The 19,671-nt window shown below is 36.3% G+C and overlaps 1 protein-coding gene across 1 annotated transcript in view; it reads left to right on the top strand.

Moving 5' to 3' along the window:
• Positions 1-19,671, top strand: part of SBF2 (SET binding factor 2) — a 240,092-nt gene that overhangs the window by 121,511 nt on the left and 98,910 nt on the right. Inside the window, exons 14-16 of the mRNA XM_009328574.1 lie at positions 2,825-3,029; positions 5,305-5,414; positions 6,932-7,081. Of these exons, the coding sequence (XP_009326849.1) occupies positions 2,825-3,029; positions 5,305-5,414; positions 6,932-7,081 (465 nt within the window). The remainder of the gene's footprint in view (positions 1-2,824; positions 3,030-5,304; positions 5,415-6,931; positions 7,082-19,671) is intronic.

Here is a 19,671-nt window from a genome sequence, read left to right as displayed (position 1 = left end):
CCTTTAAGATTTCCTTCTTGAAGAATGTCCAGCCTTCCTGGACTTCTTAGCCCTTCAGGACTGCCTCCCAAGGGACTCTGTCAACCAGTCTCCTCAACAGGCCAAAGTCTGCTCTCTGGAAGTCCAAGGTAGCAGTTCTGCTGACCCCCTCCTTACTTCTCCAAGAATCGAAAACTCTGTCATTTCGTGATTGCTGTGCCCAAGACAGCCTCCAACCATCACATCACATCAGTATTATGACACTAAATTACTCCAAAGGAGATGGCGAACATTTGTATTTGTTTTCTAGGGGATATAGATCCTTTTTAGAATGAAAGAGCCTATAAAGCATAAGTGAATGTGCGTGAGTGCAACTTTTCACTTACATTGTTTCTTAAAATCAGTGTCAAAACTAATTCATTTTAGTCTTTTCTTATGATGAGATTTATTTATACCATTGTGATTGACCTGCTACTTCACTACCACTAAGTCAATGACTTAGTGTATTTAAAAGTCATATTTTTAGTAGTTATACATACAGGTATCTTTGAATAAAGCACTGCGATGAGTAACATTGCTTCTGTAAGTTATGCCTGGAGCTGCCTGATGTTAAACTCACTGCATGACATATTTTGACATCTTGTTCCACAGTTTAAATAGTCATCATATTGTAGTTGTGACAGTCTAGATACATATGAGAAAGAAGGTTTGTTGGGGAGAGATGATGTTTGTATTAGTCTAGCCGGTACAAGTGGAAAATCTAGACAGGCTTTTGGCATATCTTCATAACTACATCTTCAGTAGTTGAAGACCATAGACCTACATTCCTCATAGCTTATACAGCTGAGATTAGGTTTGTGATGGCCAAGATTAAAGTAACTCTTTCTGTATCTTTCCTCTGGATCTCTCTTTGTGAAATGGAATGTAGAATAGTTATTCTCCCTTTCTGGCTTTTTCTGTTATGTGTCATCTGTTAGCCCCTGCTGAGTTTGTGTTCCCTTTCCCTGCCTTGCTGCTTCTGGCATCTGCTGCTCTTATCCCCCTAGCTAGATTTTTTTCGCTTGTTTCATTAAACTTTCCTCTGCAGAGAATTTGTGTGGTTAAGTAGCTGGTTTGTTTTGAGTGCTGTTTCTCAAGTTGGTGCATTTGATCTGCTTGTTGCCTTTTGCTCCTGTAAATGAAAGTATCAAGCTAGCTCCTGTTTACAAGTTTTATTGCAAGCTACTTGTGCTTGTACAACAGAAACCTGATTGATTGAGTAGCACTCTTTGGCAGTGGTACATAACCAGTAATAATAACAGCATAGAGTCAAATTGGGTAACAGTAAATTCAAACATGATTAACGATATGAATGAAGAGGTGAAAATATCCTGTTTTGTTTGATTGATCGTTATACTCCTCAAGACGTGAGATGTGATCCTGTGAATGGTGGTAGAATCCTCGTGGAAGATGTAGATCTCAGCTGTATTTTGGAAAAGGTACAACCTGAAGCCAGAAAAAAAACCAAACAGGAAAGATTATCAACCATTTGAGGACAAAAATTAAAAGAAATGGTGAATTTTCATGTCTTGCTCTCTTCAGGATATCTTTCTGGAAAGTGTGTTTTTAAAGAAGCTGAAATCAATGTGGAGGCAGTTGAGTGAAACTTAGTGGTTCATCATGTACATGGTCTTTCCGGTTGCTGAACAGCAGAGGCAGAAGATGCATGTCTGCATATAGGAACACATTGCACTGATACTGCATCTGGTATTGACAAACACCAACAGAGCTTACCTACCTAGAGCAAGTCTTCAAATATGCCACATACAGGCGCATATCTGTTGTATGGTACAGGGTGTATTTTGCTAATGTCTTCAGCATTGTAGTGTTGCATGATAATGTTGAGATCAAGACAAATATAATAATTACATAATAGCAGATGCAGCAATTATTTTGGTAAAACAAATAAGTCAGTGTTCTGCAATGTGAAACTGATTTTTTAATTTTTTTAATTATGAAGACCTCTGCAAGAAAACCCAAAAGCAAGGATAAAAGCTTTCTTTGGGGCTGCTTCTTACATTTTCTTTTAAAGAAAAAGAAAACAAAGACCATAAAAGAGTGAGTGAAAAATCATGTGGGCAAACATTTATTTTCACAGTGGAAATTCTCATAGTTTTGCAACAATAGAATTATTTTCTATCCTTTGAGAACACCCCAAAATCTGATGTGACAGCTTGTTTTTACTTTCCTTGTAGTTTAGGCCCATCATTTACTCTCTTTGATCACCTATACTAACTTTTTTCATTTTTTTTTTTTTTTAGTGCAAACAGTGAGCTGTGTGACATATTTTTATAGGACATACAGAAGATAGAAAATTGTCCCTAATGAGGGGCAGCCGTAGTTTCATACAACATGGTACAAAAATGAGTTTTCACTTCATAATCTTGATCAAGATGAGAATATTTCTCAATACTTGGTGAAGAGATTGTATGTTCTAATATTCTTCAACCCTCTCTCTCATGAAGAGGTTGATGGTCAAACTAATTTCTATTCAAGTCCTAAATATTCATTAAGCTGCATAAAATCAACCTAAGTTAAGCAGTGATTTTCTTTTGTTCTCTATCTTTCTGAATTTGCATGTTGACAGAAATAATTTTATAAAAGCCTTTAACAAAGTTGGAAGTATTACAGATAATGAATCAAGGGTGATATGAATATGAAACATGATATTGGTCGGCTGCATTAGATACTTGGCTTCTTAATCTTTCAGGTATGACAGATACACAAAACAGCAATAAAATTGGATGAGACAGATGGTAACACTCTGTAACACATTTGTGTATAACCTTTTGCTTCTGACCTGCAGGAGAATCCCAATCCCCACATAGCATTCCAGAAAGTGCCACGGCCCACGGAGGGCTCCCACTTGCGGGTTCACATCCTCCCTTTCCCCCGAATCAATGAGTGCCGGGTGCAGGAGCTCCTCCAGGAAGGCCTTGCGAGGAGTCAGGGTGCTCCCCCTGCCACCCGGGGGGACAAGAAGTGCGTCGTTCCAGCAGGTCCCCCTGTTGGTATGTTTACTTGTTCCCCAACTTACCTACTTGTCATCCTGTCTCGTGAGTTGAATATATAATTAGCATGGCTGCAATGTGTTGCTCCCAATTTCATGTTTATACAGTATTTTTAGTGATCATAGTAAACTTTAATACATAGACTTGCCCGTTTGCCTTTGCAATTTTAAAAGCCCTTTTGCATCAGCCTTTACTAAGAAGTCAAACATCCAGAGTGTGAGTGGCATAATTACTAACAACAAAAAAGGATTTTATCTGAGTTAGATTGAACTATTAAATTAGATATTGTCTACTCATCTAGGTCTGATGAATATCACCGTAGGTTACTTGTAGGACTGGCTGAACCAAACTTTGAACTGTTAGGGTTTCTCTTTTGACACTAGTGGAAGACATGTAAATTACTGGAAAAGGGCAAGGAACAAATATAGCATCTGTTTCCAAGTAAATATACCTATATTTAAATATGAAGAACAGATGTAGACATTGTAGGCCTGTCAATTTCATTTTAATGCCAGAAAAATTCTATTAGTCATAGTCATATTCATCAATGTGAATGATGGCATAAACAAGTATGTTTAGTAAACTTGCAGGACACACAAAGCTGGCAGAGCTTGCAAAACTTTTTAAGGACGGGATTAGAATTCAAATCAATCTGGAAAAATTAGAGATCTAGTCTCTGTTGAATTTTGTCCTTTTCTACTGTTATTCTTCAAATAAGGTATTGCGCTTGCATAGGCATGATCAGCTGACTACGCAACAGTTCTTCAGAAATTAATTTAGGGATTATAACGATCATAGGGCAAACATGACCCAACTATACCAAGCTATTGCAAAAAAGACAAACATCTTAGTAGGATGTATAAACAGGAGTACAGTCAGTGAACCACCATGGAGAAATCCTTCTGTTGTACTCAGTAAGACCTCAGTTGGACTGTTTGTATCCATTTTTGAACACTGGAAGACTGCCTCTGTTTTTGGTTCTGTTGGAGGGAGTCCAGAAGAAAGCAACAAGAATGACTAGCGGTCTGGAGAGTATGACCTACAAGGAAAGATGGAGAGTTGTTTAGGCTGAAAAATAGAAGACTGAGGGAACACATAATAGCAGTCTTCAATTATGCCTGTTAAAAAAATAAAGGGAATAATTTGTAGAGATAAGACATAATGGGTTTAACCGCAGCACAAAAGTAGAGTTATTTGTCAGGAAAAACTTGGTAAAATGAGGATTGTGAGGCAGTTGAATGGATTTCTTGTGAAGCCATGGAGTCTCTGTTATCACAGAACTTTGGGAATATATTAGACAAATGTGAGAAATAACATAAATACAGTTGATCCTGTCTAGGGACAGCAGGATGAATTAGATGGCCTCTTGAGGCCCCTTCCAGGCCTCTTTCTGTTTGGGTTTATGTAAGAAGATAAACTCTGTTCACCTGCCTTTGCTGTTAACTATATCATGGAATCTGTTTAAAGAGTATGTGCTTGTGTTCTGTTGTCTGTCTTTAAAAGGCTAGATGCAAGAGAAAGTTTTCTTTCTTAATAAGTTAATTTTTATGTCAAAGTTTTATATTTTTTTTCTCAAGGAACAGCTTTCACGCTTATACTCCCTGCTGTCCTGTGTGTCAAAATCCTTGGATATTAGGAGCTCATTATTAACTACAAGAAGGGCATATTCTGCATTTATATTCTATTTACTTGATAATAAAGAGAAAAAAAGAATGTTAGTTCTTCCATTCTGAATTTTCTTCAAAATTCAGAGTGAAACATCGCATTAGGAAAATAATCTTTAGATCTCAGCAAATTGGAATCAAGATAAGAGAACAGGTTCATCAGGTTTATTCCATGTCACAGAATTCTTGGCATGGACAATGAATTCTTTAGGGAAAAATAGTTATCTACTGCTACAAAATATGCAAGGCTACATAGTTCACTGAAGAACACACACACTTTTTTTTATATTAATTTCTATTTATTTATATATTTCATTAATATGTTAGAGGTTGGAATCTCTTTGTACCTGTATGAGACACATAGAACAAGTAGTAAAGAGAATCAACTGCTCTAGTTAAAATTCAGAGCACGCTCTTCTTCAGATAGTATAGGAAAACCAAAGATTTAGGATCTTATGTTCCTATCTGTGTATGCCTACTAATGGTATTTGTGTAACAAAACAAAGAGGAGGGCACATTCAATTTTTAACTTTTTTAAAAAGAACTTTCTGGTATTTGTGGCTCTTGCAGAAGGCATTTCACAGATGTATATTCTTCTTTTTCTTCGTTAGTTTCCATAATGGAAAAAGGAAACACAGTTTTCAACAGTGCACAAAGGCTGGAAGTTGTTAGAAACTGCATCTCGTTCGTTTTTGAAAACAAATTTTTGGAGACTGAAAAGGTAATGAAATGAAATTTTAACTTTCCCAAATAAGCCTCTGTTCTGTTAATGAGCAAATGGAGACTGACTTTGTCACAAAGTATATTTTGAAGTCTTGTTTGAAATACTAATGATTATTTTAACCATTTAAATGAATGAAGTAAACAATAAAACTAATCACCTAAATTCAATACTGTGTGTAATATGAAGCTAATGGATTTGAAAACCTGTTTGTAATACTACGTGGGTGTGTTGATGCCCTTTGTGCTAATTTATATTACCATTACAAATAGTATTGTCCACATGATTTTTTTAAAAAGGGGTGTATATTGGTCGAGCAGTATTGATTAGGAGGAATGTAAACAAAAGGCATACATAGCCATTTCAGTGTTTGTCAACCGATGCTCTTCTGAAATTTTCAGTACAGTAAATTTTGCTGGTTTTAAAAATCAATAATTTGATAGAACTCAGAGATGAATGTAAATATTTGGCATGTCTGTCTTCACTAAAATGTACTAGTGAGTTGTCATCCTTGACGTTCTTATTTTTTCACATTAAGAAGTTGCCAGGGTTTGTAGATTCTGTCCATAGAGTTTTCAATTATTGATTCTAGAACAATAACTCAAACTTACTCTCAAATCTAATTCTACATATGAAAATGACTGTAAAATTATTTTAAGAAATTCTTCGATTTCTCAGAAAAGTATCACCTGTATATCTCTGAGGCTGTGCAGCTCAAGATAGAACATGAGCGTTTCTTGATTTACAAGTTATGTTATGGAAATGCATATGGGAAAAGTCCTAATAAAATGAGTAACTCTTTTTAGTTTTGATGCATGTGTAACACAGTAGTTTTTAACCTCTTTCAACTTACAGGCACTTGGAATATTTCAGTAGTTTTTTGTCCCGCTGCATGGTAAATTTCTCCTTAGACAATAGGCTGCCTTTTCTTATTTATCTGTTACCACCCATTAAATCTAGTCCAAAGGGCCACAGTTGATAATTACTGATGTAGCACTTGCTGCATCTTTAAAACATTGGCATAAATAATATTCTGGCACTGTTTTAGTGTAAACTGCCTAACAGTCCTGTGGCCTCATTGCTATGAGAGGTATGCCACTTCTAAAGCTGTTTGTCATTCACTGCTTATCAAAAAACATGCTGGTTGGCCTTGATAGGCTAACTCGAGACGTGGCCTGGCTGGTACAGAATAGAAGAGCACTTGCTTTCATGCACAATAATCCATTTCTGATTTCACATCCATTCAATGCCTGTCTGTATTCAATCATTTCTACCTACAGATGTAGGTGAGAAATGCGGTTTTAATGCATTTGAAAAAAACATGGGAAAAATGTAATACTGAATGACTCAAGCTAAAACAATCATGTGAAAGTTTGATATTCAAGCTCATGAGTAATTTCCAAAGTTATTCTTTACTGTACTATCACTTGCAGTTTCTTAATAAAGAATGAGTGATATTCAGTATGAATAGTACCTTTTAATTTCATTTTCATCAAGTTAGATTTTCTTGTCTCCAGACCCTGCCTGCAGCTCTAAGAGCCCTAAAAGGAAAGGCAGCTCGGCACTGCCTGACACAGGAGTTAGGCCTGCACGTTAAGCAAAATCGAGCAATACTGGACCATCAGCAGTTTGACTACATTGTGCGAATGATGAACTGTGCTTTGCAGGTACAGGTTTTGTTCTTTGGTTGTCTTTGTTTTGTCATTATGATGAGCAAAAAATTGTTTAGAGTGATGCGGAGAAGCAAAATAAATTACAGGACCACGTACTGCAATGATGTAGCTGATAGTACTTGACAGTGGAGTTAAGATATTTTATTGTTGAAAAGGTAAAGGACAAAATGCTCAGGTCTATACAGATGTGCCTGATATGAAAAACAAAGAAAACTGTTCCCATTATTAATATTTATATATAATTTAGTTTTGGTAAGTATTGAAGTATTTATCTTAATGGCTTTCAGTACTTTTTTAATGAATGGGTGTTAGCTTTTCCAGGTCATTTTCAACTCTGAGCTCCTAAAATGTGTATTACCCACTGCTCAGTTAAAATAAAGTTTGTCCTCTTTGTCATCACAAGTGCGAACATACTTGAAGAAGAAAGCATACTTTCTGCTTCCATGGTTCATGGTGGTAGGTTTACTTGTCATGGTGACATCTTACTTGGTCAGAGACTCACTGAAGGTGTTTGCAGTTCATCTACTAAGTTATTCTACTGTTAAATTAAATAATTTTGTGCTGAATAAACATCAACATACAGTGGCAGCTACCTAGGAGAGTAAAATATGTGGATGACGTCTTTTGACTTTCATTTGAATAATTGTTCTGTTTTAGCTTTACTTGTTGGCAATTCATTGTCAGAAATATTTTATAGACATCAGTGTTTTCAGTCTGATATCTGAGAATGTAGTAGTATTTTTTTTTTAATTTGTAATGTAATCACGTTTGGTTATAATTTGCCTCTTGTTGCCCCCGTCTAAGTTGTTTTATCAAATTAGGGATTTGACTGAGATATTGGTATTTTAACCCCACTCTAACCTAAAAACCGTTGAGATTATTTTGCAGCAGTTTGTTGACCCATATTTTTAAAAAAGTGAGTGCTAAATACAGCTTTCATTTAAGTATAGAAATAAATTAACATTGAGCAAATGCTACTTCAGGTCACCATCAAATGTAAGTTTTGTTGTCTGTTGTATTTCTTGTTTGTTCACAGTAGATATTTTTCTACTGTTTGGAACAAAATTCAGCTTTGCCTGAGCAGTGGTCTTTGGAGTAAAATTACCTGCAGTTAGCAGATGAAAACTGAAGTTGACTGGCTAAAATTGCACAGCATGTACCAGAGTGTGCTTTTCTGGCACAGGCATTGGCCTTTTCCAAGCTTTAAGCTGAGCCTCAGAATTGGAAGAAAAATTGAAGTTATCTGTGAAACTCTATTTCTCTGCCCAAAATCATGACCAATGGAATACTGCACCTGCTGGGTATTCCAGAATTAGAAATTTTCTTTCAAACAAGAAAACAGAATTGTCTAGATGTGCCACAGATTTTGTTTCTACTTTTTTGATTGTTCCTGGGATAAAAAAATCAAGATTTTTTAGACAATAGGAACAAAATAGAAAATTCCCTTTATTTGCCGTATCTTAGTACAAAACAGATGGCAGAAGAAAATGGGGTGTTGAGGAAATTTCCTTTGCTGAGGAAAGAATTACTGACATCACCTTTTAATAAAGCAATAAAATCCAATTTTTCTCTAGGAGAAAAATGTCTTTTTTCTTCCCAGTGATTTCAAGACCTAAGAAGCATCTTAATGTTCATAGAAATAAACGTGTCCAAAGTCTAACCAAAGTTAAAATAGAATGGTTTTTTTCTCAGTAAAGCTAGCAAATGAAACTCAAATCATGCCGAGGAAACAGATAGATCAAGGAAGGAGGCACAGTTTTTATGCTTTTTTTCCCCCAACGGTATTTTCCTATCTTTGAAAATATAAAATGGAAATTTCCATTTCTCAGGAGTAATCTTGGCCAATATGAAAACATCTGAACTCCTGACACTGGGCAGCTAGTTGGAAACAAATATTTAGTACATCTACTTTTATGACATATGAAATAATTTATTAAGATAAAAGCATGATTTATAATTTGTCTGTGCACTTTGTTCAACTGTATTATTTGGAACAATGTGTAAATTGTGACATTTTGGTGCTTCCCTGTATCAGTTCAAGAAAAAAATACATTATCAAGAACCTACTTAAGTTTGCGCTTGCTGCAGTGCGACTCAGCAAGTCAGCGTTTTGCTGTAGAGCCATGAATTCTGTTAGCTGTAGGTCATAGGACCAAGTAATTTAAACAGTGTCTGTTAAAAAGATACAAAAATCTAATTTAAGAAATGTGGTCTTAACTGTAGATGTATTCAAGCTTTAGGGAAATACCACATTAATTATGATGGAATTTTTGGGGGAGAGTTAGATTGCAGTATTGCTTTAAGACCTCACCGAACTATTGGAATTGTAGAAACTATCTCAGTCGTACCACCAGACGTCTTGTCACAGATTTTCTGTTAACATTATTGCATGTTCCCACTGGCTTCTGTAAGATACAAACTAAAATATTGCTGTGGCCAGGAGGCATATAGCTGAGAAGCTGAGAAGAAGGGAAGGCTCCTGGCACAGTTGATAGGTTGGGCAGAGCCCTGGCTCTCTACTGTACTGTTCAAGCTGGGTTGAACTGGGATGTGTGTGCTGCAAGCCCCAGCCTGATGGTGTTCCCTGGGAAATCCCAGTCTCCGCTGGCTCACTTGCTCATGCAGATAGGAAATCTGACGCTCCCCAGCCACCAAACCTCTGCTACTGATAATGTGAATTGTTGCAAACCATGTGTATTTCAAGAGGTACAGGTTGGCTGTTTCTGAAAGTGTCTTTTGAACAAGAAACTCTATTATTGGCATGTACTGAATTCTTTGTCTTACTGGGAACAGTGCCGCATATTACAAAACCAGGAAGATTGTATTCTGCAAGTTTTATTGCAGGTCCCTCCATTACTATTCAAGATTTTCGTGGTTGTTTAATGTCAGGTTTTTTCTTTTAGTAGAACGTATTCTCTTGTTTTACTGGAGTCCGTAAAAATAAAGGTCAGCTGCTTTTTCAGAGCTTCTGTATACTCGCTTTGTAGATGAAAAGCAGTAGGTTAACAAAATGCTAGTAATAATCCCACCATGTATATTGTTGCTGGTCTCATTATACCTGGTGTGACGTGTCTGCTACCACCCTGCTTGAGAATAGATTAAGGAAGAGGAATAAAATAATCATACCATTGCTTCAAGTTAATAGCTGTTTTATTTTAGTGGAAAATTACTTAGGCTGTATTCCTCCCAGTATCCGATCTCTAGCCATTTTGCAGCTGGGAGGAAGGGAGGGTGGTATTTTACTGATTTCTCTAGAGGTGCAAAACTTGGGCTTGCCAGATCTCTGGTGTTTGTCAGCTTCAATGTCTCAGTCCAAGAGTGGCATTCTTTAGACTATTTACAGTCTGAAGGTACTGGGCAGGACCTCACTGCAAATTTTTAATAGGCCTATGATCTATGGAATAGTACAATAGAATTTCATATTAATCTGCCCTGTTCAGCCCGTAGGCAGCTGCATGTGAAGCCTAGTGGTAGACTTTAGGTAGCTTTACAAATACAGTTAAGGTAAGGCATGATGCAGCAAGTCAACACTGAAGTGTTTAAAACATGCTTTACTGTGTCTTTTTTGTCTGGGAAGTATTGACAGTCTACTGCTGCTGAAATGAAAATGAAAGAAATATTTCTGATCATTCTTAGTAGTAGGAAGATCAAAATGACATCGAGATTGTATTGCTCATTGATTAAAGCAGATGTCTTCTGATGAGGGCAATTAAATTCCCAGTTATTTGCTTTTATCTCTTCTAGGAGTTGTCATTGGCCACTTGCTAAAAACTTTATTGTCATGCCCTAAGTAAGAATTTTTCCGCTGACAAATCATATATTCTGACAAGCATTTAAATCAGCATGTATTACAGCAGTGATTAATATCTGTGATAGCAAAGCAGAAGCATTACATTCTGTTCCATATGTTATATAACTAAATTACTATTAAAAACCATCTGCAGTGTTGTGAAAGCTTAAATATATTGATTGACAATTTAGTCATACAGATAGCACTGTAATGAGAAGAATGTGAAATTATTTCTCTAGAAACTATTGCCGTGGTGTTTGCTATCTGCTGCTGTGGTTACCTCAGAATAATTTGGAATTACACATAAATTCCTATTTTAAAAGCTTTTTTTTCTCTTTAGTTTTGTATAATGAAATGTTTTTCTCTGACACTTCAGAAAAGACTACTTAACTTTTTTGCAACTAAGAAGTCTCTTTTTTACCAGAGAAACACTTTTTCCATGTATTTATGTTTCCAGCAACACATTGTATTTTTAATACTTGTTAAGAAATAATGGCAAAAACCATCTCAAGGCTCAACTTGCATACTGCTTCATTAATTTATTACAAACAACATGACTTGTCCAGATTTTCAGTTGTCTCTCTGACTTTCCTCTGGCAGCAGCAAATGAACTCTGTATTTTGAAACATAGCAGCACTTAACTAGATAAAATGTCAGTAAAGGCAAAAAGAGGCCTGAAGGTGGTAACTTCTCGCACTGTGTAGGTGGAGAGTACTTGATAATCAGAAACAATTTTTATATTAAAAAGACAGTCTAAACATAAATAAGTGAAAATACTTAACAGTAGCAATAAAGCTTCTGAAAAAAAATTTTTTTCTGGGGAAAGATTCTCTTGAGATAGTGCAGGACTATGAACTAGCTTCCTTTGGTAGTTGGAACAGATAAAACTTTTCGTTTAAAAAGAAAAACTCCAAAACTACAGTGTTGCAATATAACATTTCCTCTGTAAGATGTTGGTCAGTAATATTGCCTAACTGCATATTAATGTTTTTCTTTGGCAAATGTGGGTCAAATTGGAAAACATATGTGCCCCAGACATCTGGAGTACTTAATCTAAATGTGGTTAGAGTGGGAATAGGGTGCATAAAATTGTTAAATACATAAATACTTTCAAAATTCTGGTCTTTAGGTGGAGGAAAGGGATAGGGTCTTCTAATGATGTAGTTTAATCTGACAACCTACAGAGTCATCAGTGCTGTTTTAGGACCTGATTTGCTCCAGTGTCGTGTCTGCGTGAATACACGTGTTGCACCAGTGTAACTGAGAGAATATCTTTAATAGTAGACAAATTATTCATCATTTTAGTGCTTCAGATAATTTCTAATAGATCACTAGGGCTTTCCATAGTGGCAATAAGCAGATGTTTATCTTTCAAATAGGGTATACTGAGTATTCTAAAAGTCTACTTAGAGTATACAGTATGAAAAACAACTGCAGGAAGTCTTAGTAGCAACCAGGGCAAAATTAAAAATTTAACCTGTATTAGGTTACAACAAAGGTCCATCTGGGCCAGCATCTGTTCTCCAACAATGACCAAAAGGCAGATGAAAGATAGTATTGATTAATTTTGCCTCTAGAATTTCGCTTGTGACTCTTTCGTATTGCTTTGGTGTAATAAGGGCCTCTTTCTAGCGCTTACTATACAGTCTGTTGTGAAAGAAACTTTAATATGCAAAGTTAAAAACAATGGCATTCTATAAATAATATGAAATTTATTTTTCTTATGCAAATAACTTTTGTATTATATTCTGCCACCAGATAAAGTTTAAAAATTGTCAGTCAGTTCTCAGAATTCAGAGGTTTGCGAATAGTGTCCAATAACAAAGATTTTACTACTCCTGAGAGAAAATCAGCCGTGTGTGTGACATATGATTCAGATTCTTGGCAATATGAAGGTTAAATGAACTAGCATTTCTCATATTTTATGTTGAAAACTGTGTTGCCAAGCCTCTTTATTTTGGAGGGTTATAGTAGGTTTCTCTCCTTTCAGACTTTTATTTCATGGCCTGCCTTTTGTTACTCAGTTTGACTTGCATTCGTGGAAGTAGAGACTCTCAGAACTAATGTTGGAACAACAACAGTATTTGAAAATATTTTAAGGTTTTTTAAAATGTAGAAAATATATCATGAAGAGAAATCATGGGAGTTTAACAGAGCCACGCTTGATACTATTAATTCATCAGTTATTAACAATTAGATCTTTTTCATCCTGTTAGACATAGTCATGGTATTATTTAAGTGAAAGAAAGGAGATTCCACTGTTTAAAGCTTGGGCTTGAAACTTCCAGTTTTAATTCCATATTGTACTGCAGATTTTGTTTTTGTCACAATGGGCACATCACATAGTTTCTCTGGTCCATGGTTTATTACCTAAAAAGTAGAAATAACAGGAAAAAAAAGCCCATCCTGCTGACTTTTCAGGGGTCCGCCTATAATGTTCTGGACTTAATAAAAGAAGCTGCTATTTCTGAATCTTTCTGATGATGTCTCTTTCCCAAGAAATTACAAGATACTAGAATATCATTGCACATGGCTGAATCGATGGTGCTCACGTAATTTCTCTAGGAAAAAAATGGAAGTACACTGTAAAGGATTGTATTGCTGATCTATTTTTATTTTTCCTTTCCTTGCTCTGATGAACATACTGTAATACTCATCCCATTTCATTGCATGGCCACACAGTCCAGGAAAAATCCATTCACAGGCATCTTTTTACAAAATCCAGAAAATACAGTTTCTTTCTTAGCGGGATTGCCCATGTATGTATGCCACTCAACATTGCAGGCTTTTCAGCTTTATTACTGCTGCTAGAAGATCAGCCCACAGCTACCTACTCTGCAGGTATCAAGGGAGATGACCATCTTGACATAGCAGTAGCTGTTCTTCTCTGGGCCAGGACTCTCCCTGTGAAGGTGGCAGTGTCCAAGTAATTCCTTTCTGTATCGCTTAGGGAGATTTGTTTGTGCAGTGGTCTCCACAGAGAGGTGTCTGGCTGGTTCTGCATGTGCGTCCAGGCACCAAAGTGGTTGTCTCAAGCTGCATTAAACTGCCTCTGTGGTTTTAGTGAGGAATTTCTTTGAATACCAGGCAGCAGAAAACCATGGCTGCTTTTCATGCTGGTGCTGTGCCAGCGGAGGTGTTCAGGAATGAGCTCGTGTGTGGCTGGGCACTTCCTAAATTGCTGTTTCCCTGCAGACTTCCGAGACCCTACTTCTGAAAGCATTTGTGGCTTCTGCTTGGACCTACCCTCCATAATTATTGCACGTGACTGTTACTTAAAGAAAGGAAAAGGGAAGGATTAGCAGTAATGAGAGTCCCATGATGTGCTGTCCATACCTACATCTGCTTTCAGCCTCCCTCCCTCAGCTTCTCACCAAAATGTGTTGTGTTCACACACTTCCTCCTCCCCTCTGTATACACATATGCATGTGCATACACAAGGCACAAGGGTGATACAGGTATATATGTCTGCTATATAGAGAAATATGTATACATGTATACACATAAATATAAACTCAGTAGTAATGTAGAAGTTAAAATAATCCCCAAGTCCTGCTATGATCGGAGCAGCATGTTTGGAGTGTGAATGAATGCGCATCTCAAACATACGTCTCGAGGGCTCCGGTTGCAGGGAATCCCCTGGTTTGCCCTAGGGCTCTTGCTACTAACGTGAAAAGGGATCAAAAATGCCAGAATAAAAATGTGATAGTGTCCTCCTTTCTGTTGATATAACTTGCCATAGAAATAACTTGTTTTCTAGACTGCAGGGTGTGGAGATATTGATTATGCCTTCATTATGTTGCTATGCAGTTATTAGAGCAGGGTTCAGCCTTGTTTTAAGGGTCCCTGCTTAATATTTTATTACAAATATCAAATGATAGAAGGGTATTGGTTTTGATACAAGAATAAGCAGAAATACATGTGAGCAACCTCTGGCTGGTTGCAGCTTTGGGGCTCACCATGGAGTTTCAACCGCGGCTGTGACCAGCCCAGAGTGCCCCACAGCCCCCTGCTGCCCACAGCCTCAGTCACACCCTCACAGGGGTACTGCACAATCAAAATCAAGGCCCTGAAGCAAAACAGCAGCAACAAAGGTAGGTATGTTAAAAGCTGTGATGATCTTGAAGAGTTTTTAGCATATTTTAGCAGATTTTACATGGCATTTACATAGCAATGTAGGCATTTTAGAAAAAAATACGGGGTATAGTATCCAAACTGCAGACAGCTGGTCTGTGTCTGGTTGCATTGATTTCAGTCAGGTTGTTATCTGGCTTACAGACAGATAAATAAAAATGTGATAGCCTTTTGGACACAAACATAAGCACTAGAGCATCAGACACCAAACAAGGGTGTCACACCAAGTAGACCCTGGCAGGGCTAAGGAGAGTGGTATAAACCCACCTGTCCCGGTTGGGTCTCTGTGATGTTCGTCTGCTAGAGCAGTCTTTACTTTTAATGGATGTCTCCTGTCACTGGCCTTTGTTCAGTCCTCCTATATTTGCTGTTAATGCAGGGCATGCTTGCATGTGTTTGCTCACACATAGGTGTCTTATTGAAACCATGTAGCTTCTTGGAGCATTGACGTGGTAGGCTCTGACTGCTCTTAAGTGTTCATTACTGTTAATTGTGGCCTTGTGGTTGCCAAGTGTTTCTAATAACACTGTGTTCTAAATATTTTTGGTCATCTTGATGAAAAGCAGACATGTGCTTGTCACTGCTGTAAATAAAACAAGTCTGGTTTAGGAATTGTGTTATACTGCTGTGTAGTTGCTCTCTAGCCTGCCTAATGAAAGGTAGTAAAAAGACAAAAAAGAAGAAGAAAAAACAAGTCTTTGCTGTTGGAAAGAATAGGCATTTTGCTAATAGAATAAGTTACGTGAAATCAGTGACTTCTGTTTTTACAAGTTTTATATTTAATGAAAATATGGAAGGAACACATGGAATTTTGTTTTTATTTTAAATTTTATGTACGTATATAATGTGTATTTCAGTACAGGTACATAATTCCATATAGATTTGTGTATAACACTGTTAGGTGTGTGTACATGCACTTAATCTGTATTGAGTGTCATTTTATGCATACAGTAAGAAAATATTATACAGTATTGATGTACTCTACCCATTCAGTGAACATACCTCTGTGGCCACCCATATGCGCATGCGTATTTAGGTTTAGTTCAGTCTTTTACTACTAAAATGAAGGGCAAGAGTTTGTCTGTCTAACATAGTCTCACTCTGGTCTTCCCCCTCTACGCTTCACCCTTCAAATAACTGTTAAACTGAGGTGTAGTAGAGGAGCTGAAGTGGAATGCTTCTCTGCTCTGCGAGCAAGGTGTAATCCCTTGATCATTGACGGTACTTAACTTACCAGAAGAAACATACCATATACAAGACTCATTTGTTGTTTCTATAAGGAATTGTATGAGATTGTCTGTTTTTAAATGTTTTATTTTGCAGGAATTTGCATAAAAGTTGCCAATGGATGGCTGTAAGATCGTCATAGTTTATTTTTCACATACAGTCTTTTCTAAAACAGAAAGAACATTAAAATATATTCAAAGTCTTCTAATCATTTGGTTGCTATAATGTTTGTATAACCTTTGGTTTAAACAATTGAAATCTTGGCAGCTTGTATTCAAAAATAGAAGTGTGATGTTGAGATAAATACCATAAAACACAGGCCAGTTCTGGGATTTGTCAATATTTTGTGTAAACTTTGACAAATGCATTAATATGACAAACATAAAATAGTGAACATATGTGGCATTTTAGAATTATTTTTAAGGAAAAAAGCATAAGAATCTATTTCTTTACAGTAATAGACCTACCTCTACTGCTACATAAACAAGTGTGTGAAGTTATAGAACAAAACCAGAAAATAAAGGTGTAAGCATAAGAATGTTTGACAATCTACATATGTTGTAAAAAATTCTTGCAGCTGTTGACATTAATTTTCAATATTGTGCTCCAGATTTATGACTTACATTAATTGTTTTTAGGATGCATGCGAAAATGCCATGTAAGCATGCTAAGGTGAAGATCACTTTTAGTAATCCCCCCCTCCGTACACAGTCAGGGGCAGGCTTTGGTATCTAGTGAACCAACAAAGTATTTAAAAATAACTTCACCTAATATCTATAGAGAAAAAAACACAAACAAACAAACAAACAAACCACCACCACCCCCTTCCCCGCCTCTCCCCCCAATTCTTCAACTCTAAACTCCAAAACTCCGCTTGGGAGCTAGGAATTCAAATTTTAATTGCATGTTTAACAGTCTAAAATCTCACAATGTTTGTGAGTGTACAAATAGAATTGATTTTCTATCTAGATTATTTGACTTTTGAGGACAAAAGCAACTTACTTTGAAATTAATTTTTCTGGTCAGTTGAACACCTTGTAAAACCTTTGCTTTCAATGTTAGTTGATTAAACATCACTTTAGAGTATACATATCCTTTGTTATACCTAAATAAGTTGCATACAATTGGCATATAATATTCTCTATCCCTTCCAGGTATATGGAATGAAATATCTTACTTAGATCATCTCTTACTCTAACTGTAGTAATAATTATACACTTAAAGTCAACCTGGACTATGAGGATGCCATGATTTTCAGCACTACTTCTTTAGAAACCATCTTTTTCCTTATCTGCATTATAATATTCTGTCTACCTCTGAACCATAGGCATCTGAGTTTTATGTATTGTACATACCTTCAACAGTACTGATGATCTTAATTCTCAACAAGTTTTCCTTTTTCTTCATTTTTAATACCTTAATGTAATTGCTAATATTTTATATCTTTTCCTATACTTTCAAGTCTCACAAAATATTGCTTCTGTAAATATCATGCATGCTCTGATATTTTCCACTTGTGCAAGAACATTAGCAGTAGTACAATCTACATTCACAGATGGCACAAAATGTGATGCTACCCACAACATGTTTCTCGAGCAATGTCTTGCCTATGTGCCAGCAGAAGCTGGGGTTCACACCCTTAAACCATGTAAAGTCTTTACTGAATTTTTTTTTTTTTTTTTTTTTTTTTTTTAGAACAGAGGCAAAGCAAGTTGTTTTGGACATTTTCTCTTCACAAGAAGAGAAAAAAATGTTAACACAGGCAAAGTCAGTGGACTAAAATGGCCTTTAATTTATTGTTTTCAGGCCAAATTCAAGATTTTAGACTATTGATTTCATTGGAATTTAGCCTGTTATATTTATCAAGTTAAAAGGTATAATTGCTTTTGTGAAAAACAATTTAAAGGAAAATATTTATTTTAATGGACTATTTTGGAGCCTTGCCTTTGTCATTTGGGAATAGCTGAAATACTAACCATATGTGGTTCTGTTTAAAAGCCACAGGCCACAACTACGGTTATGTTAACGCAATTTGTTACTCAGCCTCTGAATCGCATGTGTAAGAAAGTCATAAACTTTGATCCTGACTTGATTATGATAGATGGCTGTTACCTTCTCAATCCCCCATCCATTTAGCCTCCACCTCTACAGATCCAGTTACTGTGTAAAACATTTTCTGTGAAGGAAACTTAACTGATGGTAGGCTTGAGGTTTTTCAGTTACTTTTCACAATCTCTCAGGCATAGTCAGTAGACCAGAAGCGTTGCATGGATCAAAACATGAAAAGCATAACTACAGTGAAAATCCGAACCAGGATTTTGAGAGGTATTACGAGAATCACTTTTTTGATTATCCATATTTCAGCCAAACTTTAACAAATGTCCTCAGACTGTAACATACATTTTACGTGTGCTCATTGCAACGAACTGCTTCAGGATAATTTGGTATGAAAGTACCATGTAACAAAAATTTGAATTCTATCAGTCTTGTCTAATTTCTGATTTCAAATTGAAGGTACAACATGCAGATGAAAACAGTAGGCATCAGAACTGATCAACTTAAAATGAATCCAGCAAACCATAATTAACTATTCCAAACCATAATTATCTATTAATGAAAAATTGGCTTATGGAAAGGTGAAAGATCCTACCTGAACTCTACTCAGGGTGCCATTGGTGGTGTTTATTCCTGGCTTCAAATCTGGGGGCATTCTGTGCATAAAAGTAAGAACAGGTATACTAAAATATATGAGCATTCTGATTATCTCTTTTATACAAACATTCACTTTCTTCAATAGCTTACTTGAAAATCATCTCATCTGAGGTCACCTAGGAGTAATCAAAACTGTGGGGAGAATTGCTGATTCTTGGATATTTTTTTCCACAAGAGCACGTTAAAGCTTGTTTCTGCAGCCAGAAATTTTCTGAATATTCCACAAACATTTTTGAGGTTACATGTTGTCCATTCAGGTTTTATCGATCTCCATAAATACTGTTTTTGGAGAAGGGGATTAGGATTTATTGGGGGGGAAATGACTTTTTTCCCAAGTCATCTTGAACCAAATAGTATTTAACAAATTTACCTAAGTCAACATATTTTCTTGGTGCGCGTTGTTTCCATGACAGTTTGAATTTTTTTTGTTTCAGTTAGTGATAATATACGCTCTTGGGAGCATGAAGAGAAACAAATAAAGATGCTTGCTAAGAGGGAGAGCGAGTATTACAGGGAATGTCATATGTTCCCTGTTACCTCTTAGGAAACGGACTATGTTCCATATTTTCCATCTTAACAAATAATTTAAATGTCCTACATCTATTCCTATCTAATTTTCAAAATTTGAAACATAATTATGTACTTAAAAACTACAATGAACAAGTGTGTAGCTCGGTTTTCTGGTCAGTAAAAACAAGCTGACCTTAGAGGGTCCTTGGGG

This window comes from Pygoscelis adeliae, unplaced genomic scaffold (genome assembly GCF_000699105.1).
Source record: "Pygoscelis adeliae isolate BGI_AS28 unplaced genomic scaffold, ASM69910v1 Scaffold166, whole genome shotgun sequence".
NCBI lineage: Eukaryota > Metazoa > Chordata > Aves > Sphenisciformes > Spheniscidae > Pygoscelis > Pygoscelis adeliae.
The sequence above is the reverse complement of the archived record's forward strand: the minus strand, read 5'-3'. Positions and strand labels throughout refer to the sequence as shown.